This window comes from Lathyrus oleraceus, chromosome 2 (genome assembly GCF_024323335.1).
Source record: "Lathyrus oleraceus cultivar Zhongwan6 chromosome 2, CAAS_Psat_ZW6_1.0, whole genome shotgun sequence".
NCBI classification, from domain to species: Eukaryota; Viridiplantae; Streptophyta; class Magnoliopsida; order Fabales; family Fabaceae; genus Lathyrus; species Lathyrus oleraceus.
This window is the reverse complement of record NC_066580.1, coordinates 64,997,400-65,010,119: the sequence shown is the minus strand read 5'-3', so window position 1 is coordinate 65,010,119 and position 12,720 is coordinate 64,997,400. Positions and strand designations below refer to the sequence as shown.

Genomic DNA, 12,720 nt, shown 5'->3' with positions numbered 1-12,720 from the left:
ATTTGGATATCTGACACACACACTCTTAAAATTCTTTATAGAGGCAACATACAAGTTTTCTGTGGATGAGTTTAATATACCATTTCATGCATTTATTATCTTTTTCAACACCGCACCAGGTTTGACCATTTTTCTGTCTTTACTATTGCTTTGTTTGGTGCCTACCGTAGATTTGAGCTGACTTCTCACATTTTTGGGGGGATACTTCTCTGAATACACTCCAGAAAGTTTCGCAGATGCATATCCAGACAAATTTTGGAAAAAAAATGGAATGACTGCTTAATTTACGGAGGATAAAATGCTTTAAAATGCACCCGGAGAGGAATCTTCGAAAATACCAAATGGAAAATTTGAGTTTTCATTAGTGTGAGCCACCCCACAAATGGAAAAAAAAAATTGCTTGGCACTATATTGACCTTCAGAATAGAGGACTATCATATTCAAATTTAGTCATATATTTCTTCTGAATTGTTCCCTTTTTCAACTACCGAATAAAACATGTTTTTCTTGGTAAAAAGATTTGTTTGGCACTATATTGACCTACAGAATAGAGGACTATCATATTCAAATTTAGTCATATGCTTCTTCTGAATTGTTCCCTTTTTCAGCTACGGAACCCTTTTTCAGCTACCGAATAAAACATGTTTTTCTTGGTAAAAAAAATTGCTTGGCACTATATTGACCTACATAATAGAGGACTACCATATTTAAATTTAGTCATATGTTTCTTCTGAATTGTTCCCTTTTTCAACGACCGAATAAAAAATGTTTTTCTCGGTAAAAAAATTTGCTTGGCACTGTATTGAGCTACATAATAGAAGTCTATCATATTCAAATTTAGTAATATATTTCTTCAGAATTGTTCCTTTTTTTCAGCTACCGATCCCTTTTTCAACTACCGAATAAAATATGTTTTTTTTGGTAAAATAAAAGAAGGAAAAAAGGTAAGAAATAGTTTAAAAACCATAATAAAAAAATGGCAGCATCTTTATAGTTCAATTGGCATGGCATCAGTCATATGTTTATTCTTTAAAACCAAGAGTGATCATGTTCATGTTTCAATTCTCCATAACCATCAATATTGAAAGAGAAAAACATGTCCAATATTTATCACTGGTACAAGTACATAATTACAATATGTCATAACCAAATCCAACAACTTATTACAACAACAACCAAGTCTTATCTCACTAACTAGAGTCGGCTACTAGATCAACTTTCACCATAATATTTTATTCAAAACATTACAACAACAACCAAGTCTTATCTCACTAACTAGAGTCGGCTACTAGATCAACTTTCACCATAATATTTTATTCAGAACATTACAACAACAACCAAGCCATATCCCACCAAGTAGAGTCGGCTACATGGATCAATTTTTACCATAATATGTTATCTAAAACGTTATAACAACAACCAAGCTTTATCCCACTCAATGAAGTCGACCACATGGATCAACTTTAACCATAATGTTTTATTCAGGATTAGCTTGTTATGTTAAATTATGAGAAAAAAAACTAAACATCATAAAGAGCTCTCCATAAAGAAGCTTGATGAGAAGTGGTCTTGGATCCTTTATTGGTGCTTCAAATAGTCCTGTGATGTATAGAGAAAATGTGAAGAGATTTTCAACCAATAACACAATTAACTAGCTATAGATGGAATAGCCCTATTTGCATTGAATTAAAGAAAAATATCACAGCATGAATTCACATGGAAAAATAACATTAATTGTGTGTGTCAACCGAAAAAGGAAAAGGACTTACTAACCTTTATTTGGAATCACTTTTTTCCAAGATCTAGTGATTCCTTTTGCTACAAGTTACACAAGAAATATTTCATGGCATTGTCAATAAATATGTATAGAAGAAAAGAACATGAGTATTTATTTACCTTTTATTTGTTTGTTGAAGCTTTTTCATTCTTCATGATCATATGAAATGATTTTGACTTATCTTCCTCGACCATTTCGCGCAGAATATCATCTTCAATCTTCTCAGCTTGCCAACGAGAAGGATCCTCGACAAACGCCTCGCTGAAAATCATGTTCGACACCCATTCTTTCCACGTGGTTCGTCGATACTTATCTTCCTCCAACGAACCCGTCACCAATAGCTGATAAACATAAACCATTTTCTGCTGACCCGGACGAAACGCGCGTGCAATAGCTTGCTTTGTTTTCGAAGGATTCCACTCCGAATCCAACATGATCACACGCGAAGCCGCTGTCAAACTAATGCCTTCAGCACAGGCTGTGATTGAAGCAAGTAGTATCTTTGATGCTCCACCCGGCTCCTCGAATTTATCCATTATTTTGCCACGTTCGAAGAGCTCAAGCTCCCCGGTTAGTACTAAAACTTCGCGGCCTTTTTGCCATCCAAAGTACTTCTCGAAATACTCTTGAAATAGTCTCACAGGTGCAATGTTGTGACAAAAGATAAGAACCTTTTCGTTCTTGACAACGCGATAGATAAGGCTCAAAACGAATCGAACTTTTGAACCTATTTTCAAATCAAACTTGTACTTATCAAGATCAGACAATTGTTCCTTTGTTAAAAACTTCTGAGAACATACCGCTGTTTTGACCAACCAAGGATGAATCGATCCAAGTGTTATCAAAAGCTCTAACTCAAGAGGATATCCACTGCACTTAGCCATGTCAATATGCAGTTTCCGCAGAATCTCATGCTGTATATCAGTTGTATTCATTAGCAATGTGTAAATCTGTATACCAGGTAAATCGTCGGAACTTCCACCTTCATAAACATCGATAAAACTGTTCGTCACATTTCTCAACATGTTTAAGCCTTGAAGCCTTTCCTCACCAACGTTCGAGTCAATTTTCTTAGCGATATTATCTAAGAAGAACTTTCTAGCCCGTGACTCGATTAAATATTGTGCTTTCTCTGCTCCTTTCCGTTCCGCTCCTTTCTTTTTCTTCCTGTATTTAGGGTCTAATGCTTTCAGTACTTCGTGAGCGAATTTCGGTCTTGCCAAGCAAAGAGTGTTGAAGTATTCGCAGAAGTTATTTTGAAACAAAGTCCCGGAAAGTAATATTCTCAACTCGGTTTGTACTTTCATCAAAACTTTTCTCAACCTCGACTTAGTGCTTCTAGGATTGTGGCCTTCATCAAGTACCAATAGTCCCGGACTTTCCCTCAACACTTTAGCCATAAACTTTCTGTGAGCAAACTTCGAATCCTCTCGCATCAATGTTAAAAACGAAGTGTAGCCCATGATAAGAACGCTCGGATGCGAATGCCATTTTTGTATCTTCTCAAGGCAATCCAAAACATGCTTGACGTCATCGGTAGGCTTGGGAACCCCGGGAAGAGAAGCAAAATTATTCTGCTTGAATACTCTATAGGTTCTGCGACCGTGAATCAAATACACCGGTATAGGAATCTCCCACTTGATAAACTCTTTATACCACGTGTAGAGAGTTGTTTTCGGTGCAAGAACTAGAGGTCGCTTCCCCGGGAATAACTTCAAGTAGCTTACGAGAAAAGCAATGATGAGAAAAGTTTTTCCGGCTCCAGGAGTATGAGATATCACACATCCACCTCTTTTTCTGTATTCTGCTTCAATTAGTCTTGGATCTGTAGAGCCTGCGATGTTTTGCCAAAGAAACTCGAAAGCTTTCTTTTGGTGCACGTGCAGCTTGTCTTTGAGTTCTGGAATTAGCGACCAAACGCTTTCGTTTGCTTCAGATATTGGTTCGTCGGGAGAAACATTGGTCGGAAAGAAATGGAAATCATCGTCTTCATCAGCCTTCGAAGGATCTTTGTCTTCTGCTGCATCACGCTGTTTCTCCTCTTGACGCCACACCGAGTTTTCAACCTGCCAATGCCAACAAGGTTATCAGATACCGACTTGAGAAACACTTTATAGAAAAAAACAAGAGCACGCGCACACACACATATCTTTACAAGTTTTAATCGACTTACAAAGATTGGATTAACATCTCTGATATCGGTGGTGACAAATCCACATCTAATGCAGTATATTCCAATTTCTTCATCCAATCTATTATCATGTTCACAATCTTTTTTCAAAATTTTCTCAGCCTCGTAAGGAACAATCGCATTCGAAACCTGATTAAATAATCAAACTGATTAGTCTTAGAGAAAAAAGAACAAAAACAAAACACAAAACAAAAGAACAAAGATAAATAAAAACAACGGCCAAGCGATTACAAACCTCTGATTCTTCAAAATAACTCGATGCAAGCGACACTTCAAGTTCTTTCCACAATATATCGAGTGCAGCTTTTTCATCCCCATCCTCTCCATGAGAAGTCTCGGTTTCCTCCTTTTTTCCAACGTCATTTGTTGTGTTACTTTGTTTCCATTGATCGGTAATAGGTGGCTCTTCTTTGACGGGTATTTCATTAATATTCGATAAATATGAATTTATCAAATCCTTGTATGCAGTTGCATTTAATGATCTGTCTTTATAGTTATGACTTCTTCCTTCGGCGTTATTTCTTAAATACGTCGAACGATATTTTCCCTCACGAAAACCTTTTTTGGATTTTCTTTTTATCCCTTCCCATCTATTTCCAAGATCCATATCATCCAAACCACCCAAACTCTTCTTTTGCAACTTAGAGGAGGCGAAAAATTTACTTCTCAAAAAAGCAGTATCGCTACTTTCAGCTTCTTCTGACTTGCCAGAAGAATCTAACAAGTTAATGTTCTTCCATGGTTTAGGACTATTAACCAAATGATGATACTTGAGAGAAATTTCGGATGATTCATGTTCATTACTTCTAATAACGTTTCTGTTTAGATCGCAATGCTCCACTGCTATTGGATCAGCATCATGATCAGGGAGAGGAATAATAGCAAGTGGATTATGATGTTCATTTTGATCAATCTCACAAGACTTCTTCACTTCTCGGTTTTTAGGCCTCCGGTTGTACACTAGAAGCTTTCGGTCGGTATTCGGTCTGTCGGAGTTCTGAGATTTCTCACCATCCTTTTCGCGACGGCTTTGTTGCAAACGCAAAAAGCACGCTAAAGACAACGACATTCCGTCTTCTTTGTTGGATGTATTTATCCTAACCGGCGGACTGTTTCTAAAAGAACCAACATCCAACTCTTTAACTTCGCAACCAAGGTAACGCTCGGGCTGGACATGCCTGCGTTTGGAGCGTCGTAAGCCGTCAGCACTCAAAGACGATGACGCTTCATCCACAGGGGATTCATATGCATGACAAACTATCTTGGTGTTAGCTATAGCAACTTGAGAAACGATCGGTACCAACATGCCATTGTCATTTCTGAAACTGACAACATCAATATGAGACTCGCTGTTAGACAACGAGCTAGCATTACTATCACCTCCCAAAATTTGATACACCATCTTGTTTTCAACCGATCTTACACTGAAGGAAACCTTCTTGATAACCGACGTAACAACTAACCATGAAAGATCGGATAAAAACTTTCCCAATAGCAATTTACTGTGTGGCAATGAAGAGCAGTCCTCGGATGAAGACCACCGGTAGGGCTGATTATCACAAGGATTATGTTCGACTTTTTGGAGGATGGAGATCTGATTGAGTCCGAATACTTTGATATCCTTACAAAGAGTTCTCATCTCTAAACCAAGTGCACCTTGATCAACATAGAAGTTAACAAAAAACTGACACGAGCACTCGAAATCATGCCGCTTTCTTTGTATAGAGCTTATTCTAGCATCCTTCCAAACCTATGATTTAAAAACAACAATAAGTTATATAACAGACACCAGACATGAGATATCTATGAAGCACGGACACACAGACACCAGACAAAGAAATTTCTATGACGCACTAACACAGACACCAGACACGTGCTTTCAAAAGAAGAAAATTTAAAATTTCAAGTTAAAAGGAACACTTACAGGCTCTGGATTTAAACCAGCAGAATCCTTGGCTTGTTTAGGGGGTGTTAGAACGCATATGTCGATTCCAGGACGTAAAAATCGGGAGCAATCAGACACAATAGCTTTCCTTGAGCTTATTCGAATGTCTGATAAAGTACCTTTATCCATGGCCATATGGTGATTATCTGTGAAATGTATGGTCATAGTTCCTGACTTAACTTTTATGGACTCCACAGGATGCCATGAGCCAGATGAAACTGCTTCAAACGCTGTTTAGAAAGAGAATTTTGATGAAGCTAATAGGTTAAGAACAATCTTTTGCCAAAAAATGTGAATGTATATGATCGTACAAAATTGTAGACAATAGAGTTCGGCATGCAGATTAATACAGCTTAGTTATTATAAGTATTTCAATATGAAAAGATAAAATAAATTCAAATTGTTTTCATATAAATTATAAGTTTTCGTTGGATATTATGAAAATAAGCTAAAAATAGTTTATCGACATTTCATGTCATAAACTACTTCCATTAAATTATAAGTTATTTCCATAGATATTTATGCAAATGAGCTAAAAATTGTTTATCGACATATCATGCCATAAACAACTTCCATAAATTCTTTCAAATGAGTTCAGGTTAAGTCTAACTCAACTCTATCAAACTGGTTTGTATGGTGAAGATTACCCCCACTTATAAACACATATTTAGGTTATAGATTATCTTATGTAAAACTCGTAACACTATCCGAATTGTTAATCTCAGAAATCTTTCTTAATAATTTCTCTTATAGTTTTTCTATGTCTTCATCTACCTCTAATTGTTTGACTTCTCTACATCTGATATACTCTTCTTACCATAGAATCCTAAGGTGTTCTCTCTGCATGCTCAAACCAAAGTCTATTTTCCACGTCTTTTCTACTATAGGTGTTACCTCAACACTCTCTCTAATATTGTCATTTATAATCTTATCTTGTTTAGTCTTACCACACATCCAATGCAGCATCTTCATCTCTGTTACACTTACTATTTTCTTGTATTGATTGTTAAACGCCCAAAATTTTGTCTCTTACAGCATCGCAGGTCTTACTATAGTCCGATAAAAAAAATTCTTCGGTTTGAGCAGTACCTTTATGTCACATAAAACCCTCCTCCATTACAGTCATCCAAATTGAATTTTATGGTTTACATCCCCTTCTATTTCTCCATCGTTATGTATTACGGACTCAAGATAATTAAACCATGTGATTTGTGAAAAAATATGGTCTCCAACTTTCACTTCTAAGTTAGAAACACTTCTCCTTTTGATGAACTTACATTACATATACTCCGTCTTACTTCTATTTAAACAAAAACCATGTGTTTCTAAAGCTCGTCACCAAGTTTCCAACCTCATTTAAATCCTCTTCGACTCTCCAAAAAGAATGTTTCTGTATGCTAACTCTCAGATGTGTTCCGTGTTTACATCAAGTTCAAATAGAATAATTCAAACAAACCGTTTTACTATGATCAAGGAAAAAAATTAGTTTTATTATTATAGAATCAGAATCAATTATATTCATCAGAATTTTTGCTGTAAAATGATTTTCTTTTCTCCGTCTATGCAGAGTGATGAACTGATTAAAAAGAAACAAGAAAAGGCTTACGATGAGAATTGAATGGATTCTTCAATTGATTTAGCTGCCTTTTTCTGTTCATCTTTCTTTGCAACTGCTAATTGATTTCTCAATGTTGTATGTTAGCAACTTCAACAGCTGATTAAGCACACAAACACACAAAAATGTTAATCAATCTTAGAAGTTTAAATCAAAACTTAATTCACCTAAGTTTTATGTAATTTAATCTAAAAACAAAATAAGCAAAAAAAAATCTATAAAAGGAACTGTGAACTGAACCTAGATTAACGAATGCTGTGTTGTTTGGCAGAAAACAAACACATTCACACATGTGAACATGTCAAAAAGATTCTTTATGCTGAAAAACAAGAAGAAAAAACAAACATTTCAGATTATGTTACCAATTCAAACCTACACAAAAACACACAAGCTAAAAGATTCTTAAAAAATAGACAAAAAAGCAATCTTATTTTTATCTCTTTTGGTAAACAAAATCACCCTAAAAAACAAGAGAAAAATCTAGAAACTGGATCAAAAACATGATCCAATTTGTTGACTTGGTATAAACTATGAGAAATATATTTAGATAATTTTCTGGTAAGCAAAAAAGAAGTGAAGAAATTGTTACCAAAAGAGAGAAAACAGGTGTGTTACTGAGGAGAGAATCTACGGAAAGCAGATGATATAGGGAGAGAAGATGAGGTAATAATGTTGCTTGGAAATGTGGTAGTTGAGAGTGAAGTGAGGAGAGTGAGAGAAAGATGGAAAGTGTGAAGTGAAATCAGACATAGAAAAAGAGCAGAGAAAAAAGTCTTGAAATTCGTGCAGTTACGACCAGGTTTTTAATAAGTTGGAATGTGTGTATTAATCTTCGAAACTTAAGGAAAGCTGTTTTTCTTACCGGTACATAGTATTACTATGTGTGAAACTTTTTTTTTATTTATAAAAAACAAGTAAATAAAATAAAATCCAATATCATGTGAAATTTTTATCTAAATAATTCATTTTTTAAAATAAATATTTAAATTAATTCATTTTTTCATTGATTTTTTAAAATAATTTATTTTAGAATAAAAAAATATTTTAATAAAAATGAGACGTTAATTCAATTGACGTCGCTGTACAAATATATAGGAGAGAGTACATTCTTTCTCCTACATGTTTGTACACCATGGTTAATTAGATTGATGCATCTTTTTATTTGTTGTATAAAGACATCAATTTAATTAATATCTCTTTTATTATAATATTTGAAAGTGAATTATTTTAAATATTTATTTAAAAGAATTTATTATTTGGATAAAAATTCTATCAACTAATAAATAATCTGAATAGATTAGAACTACTAATTTAGTGGTCAAAAAAATATAAAAATAAAAAGGTGTTGTATGGGGCTTGGAATTTAAATTAATGATGAATGAATGGACAAACAACAATCCCCTCCGAGTAATCACAATAAGGATAAAAGTTCATTCCAGCTAAATCATAGCAAGACATCCTGATTTGTACATATCCGGTCAGGGCCGATCCAAAATATTTTGAGATCATGATCTAATCTTTTATTTTGAACTCTAATAAAAAAATATTAAAAAAGGAAATTAAAATTTTATTTAAATTATAAATAATATTAAAAAATATAATAAAAAATAATTATAAAAATAAAATTCAACAATAAGACATCTTTAAAAAAGTTATATTTCTTTTTATATAAAAAATATTGAATCACAAATAATATTGTATGATAATTTTGAAATACTATTCTCTTTGTTCTAGAGTTTGTATAGTGAAAAAGATAAACTATATAATATTTTAATTTTGAACAAGATTATGGTAGAATCGAACTTAGGTCATGATCATCAAAATAAAACATAAATACACTTCCACCAAGCCAATACATAAACATTTTACATATATTTAATAAACAATCTATATAATAAATATTTAATGTATTTTTAATATTTAAGACCCCAAATTTTTGAGGCCCTGTGTATGGCACACATCACACACCCACAGGGTCGGTACTGGCCTGGTACGGGTACTATTACTGGTATTGAGTACGATATTTTTAGAAAAACTAAGGTACGTTAGTAGAATTTTTTTAAAATAGAATTATAAAAATAACAAAGGAATTATATTGTTTAAGTCACAACAAAATATTAAAATTACACAACAATTTAAATCATAAAATCATTGTTGAATATCAATATTTTCCTCTCCAATATCAAAAATATCAACTACATTAAATAGATCTTCATTCATCTCCAACATTATAAACCTAAGTACGAGAACACTGAGATTTGTATGAACAAAAACTAAATTCTCAACCCTATTTGAACTGAGTCTATTCTTTTTCAATAAATGAATAAATCTAATTATGCTTCAATTTCTCTCCACAAAAGAAGATAAAGAACTTGGTTGCGAAAGAATTTTTTTATTTTTAAATAGAATAATTAATATAATTTTTACTTAAGGAAAAAAACCCAAATTATACCATCCTAAAAAAATAAAATACCTGATATGGCTTGTATGCTTACTGGTACCCAATATATACCCGATACCGGTATTTTATCTAATCTAAAATGGAGTGCCGAGGAACTCATGCCGAGGAAAATATGAAACTTATGCCGAGGAAACTTATACCGGTACTTTAACAGAAGACATCATACATGATACCACGAACTCATGCCGAGGAAAATATGAAACTTAAAATGACGAGCACCAAACTCAAATTTTGAAGACATAAACCCGACAGGCAAGCTCTGCTCAAACGGGTCAAGACACTGAAATCAACATTCGAATCCAAACCAATAAATCAGATCTCAAACGAAACTAATCCAATAAACCAAATTCAACCTACAAACCTGAGATTCTTCCAAGATGTTACATGAAAAGTGATATCAGCAACGACAACTAAAGACGAACCAGAACTAAAAGTAAAAAACTAGAAAATACACTATTGTTCGATTGGATCTCGCCAAAGAGACTACCAGCAGAGAATCAGCATCTCTCCGACCAAGCCAGCAAGGACAACTAAAAACTGAACCAGAACTAAAAGTAAAAAACGAAAAAATACACCATTGTTCGATTGGATCTCGCCAAGGAGACCACCAGCACAAAATCAACATCTCTCCGACCAACCCAGCAACGACAACTAAAAACCAAACCAGAACTAAAAGTAAAAAACGAGAAAATACACAATTGTGCGATTTGATCTCGCCAAAGAGACCACCAACACAGAATCAGCGTATTTCTGACCAAGTCGAGAGCTTTTAAAGAGAAGTACAGAGGATTATACAGGCAGAGAAGGGATATTCCGACCAAACCTTGAGCTTTTAAAGAGAAGTACAGAGGATTATACAGACGGAGAATATATATATATATATATATATATATATATATATATATATATATATATATATATATATATATATATATATATATATATATATATATATATATATATATATATATATATATATATATATATATATATATATATATATATATATATATATATATATATATATATATATATATATATATGAGACAATTTTATGGATAAATATTTAGTTATTTTAATTTTTGAATATTATGATAATATATATTTTCATATTAACTATTAAATTATAAATGTAACTTATAAACACATAAAGACTTTTTAATTTACTAATGTCAATTTTTATATAAAATCAAAGATTAATATGTAAATATGTATTAGTGTTATGTTAAAAATTAAAATAACCATAAATTAAATAAAAAATACATATTGATAATGAATAAATTTGATAAATTAATTATATATTCATTAAAACAATTAATATATTGATTAAAATAACTAATTATATCTACAAATTGAAATTAAGGTAATTATATAATAAGTATTAAATATCAAATAACATTTATATATTAAATTTCATTTGATTATCATAATATTTTCAAAAGGAAGGAAGAAATATAGTTAGATATTAATATTTGTAGTTAATGTATAGTTATTTGAATTGTTTTTTGATACAAAAATTATAGCTATAAATGATTTTTTTGGTATATTTTGTTCTGAATTTTATTACAAACCGAAAAATATATTATTTTATAAATTGTTTTTATTTCAAAACTATAATGCATATTTTAATTTAATTTAGGATTTAAATAATATATGATTATATGAACAACATTGATTTATATAAAATCATTTTAATTTTTAGATATCACAAAAAATTATTTTTATTTATTAACTATTTAATAACAAATTAAATATTTTTATATCATTCTTTAAAAATGTTATAAAATATTTTGTGTGATTTAATTGTTTATTATATGATTGTGAATTATATGCCGTGCGGGTATGGAGAGAAATTAGAAGTGAATAGAATTAATTTAGAAATAATTAATTCTTAGAATAAATAGTATTATACTTAACTAAAATAGAAATATGAAATTAGTTCAATTAAGTGATTTGAGAGAAATATATGGTAAGAGGAGAGAGGTTGAAAATTAGTGAGATAATAATAATAATTAGGCTAAAGTAATTAGAATAATAGATATTCTAGAAAATTATGGAAGTTGACTCATTCTATTAGTACATGAAAAAGAGGAGAATAGAGAAACAAGATTGTGTCCGGACTTAAGAGAATAGATCATTTGAATTTCATCTTGCTGAATTTTTTAGAATTACAAAATAAAAGAGAAAAACTATTTGAATATGGATGTATTGCATAAATAAATTATTTCTATATGTATTGTTCATATCTGATGTGGTTATTAATCTTGTTTTATTCAATAGTCTCCTATAATTTGATATGAATTTTCAATTGTTGATGATAGTTTGTATTATTATTATCTTAAGTCGTAGCATTTTAATTCGTTGTTTACTTATGAGAATTGGTTTGGATTTTTTTTCTTTTATTTTAAATAATTATCGTATAATAGAATCTATGGATCTTTTAGTCTAATTCATTAGAGATATTATACCCAGAGTTTTGGCACCTCAATTTTAGTTTATATTAGTCCATATATGGGATGTTAGCATGCTATGTTCTCAAAAGCATAATGCCTTCATAACTTTTTTTTAAGGGAAAGGGGTTTTCTATGATAAACATTCACACATGGATATTATGGTGTGGCATTATTTGTTTCGTCGACATATGTGGTTGATGCGTCATACATTCTACAATCACGTAAAATCGAATATCATGTGAAATTTTTATCTAAATAACTCATTTTTAAAAATAAAT

At 31.8% G+C, this 12,720-nt stretch overlaps 1 protein-coding gene across 3 annotated transcripts; it reads right to left on the bottom strand.

Annotated features, from left to right (window-relative positions):
* Nucleotides 1–1,081: 1,081 nt before the first annotated feature.
* Nucleotides 1,082–8,345, bottom strand: LOC127118114 (SNF2 domain-containing protein CLASSY 1). Of its 3 annotated transcripts, XM_051048258.1 has the most exons (9): nt 8,118–8,345; nt 7,769–7,847; nt 7,520–7,627; nt 5,893–6,143; nt 4,204–5,718; nt 3,951–4,097; nt 1,897–3,843; nt 1,774–1,818; nt 1,082–1,599 (listed from the first exon to the last, which is right to left on the bottom strand). In XM_051048258.1, the coding sequence occupies exons 3-7, from the start codon at nt 7,569–7,571 to the stop codon at nt 1,900–1,902; spliced, it is 3,909 nt and encodes a 1,302-aa protein (XP_050904215.1). In that variant the 5' UTR covers nt 7,572–7,627; nt 7,769–7,847; nt 8,118–8,345; the 3' UTR covers nt 1,082–1,599; nt 1,774–1,818; nt 1,897–1,899. The 3 variants fall into 3 exon arrangements, with proteins under 3 accessions (XP_050904215.1, XP_050904218.1, XP_050904217.1); XM_051048261.1 differs by lacking the exon at nt 1,774–1,818; XM_051048260.1 differs by lacking the exon at nt 7,769–7,847.
* Between the last annotated feature and the right edge of the window lie 4,375 nt (nt 8,346–12,720).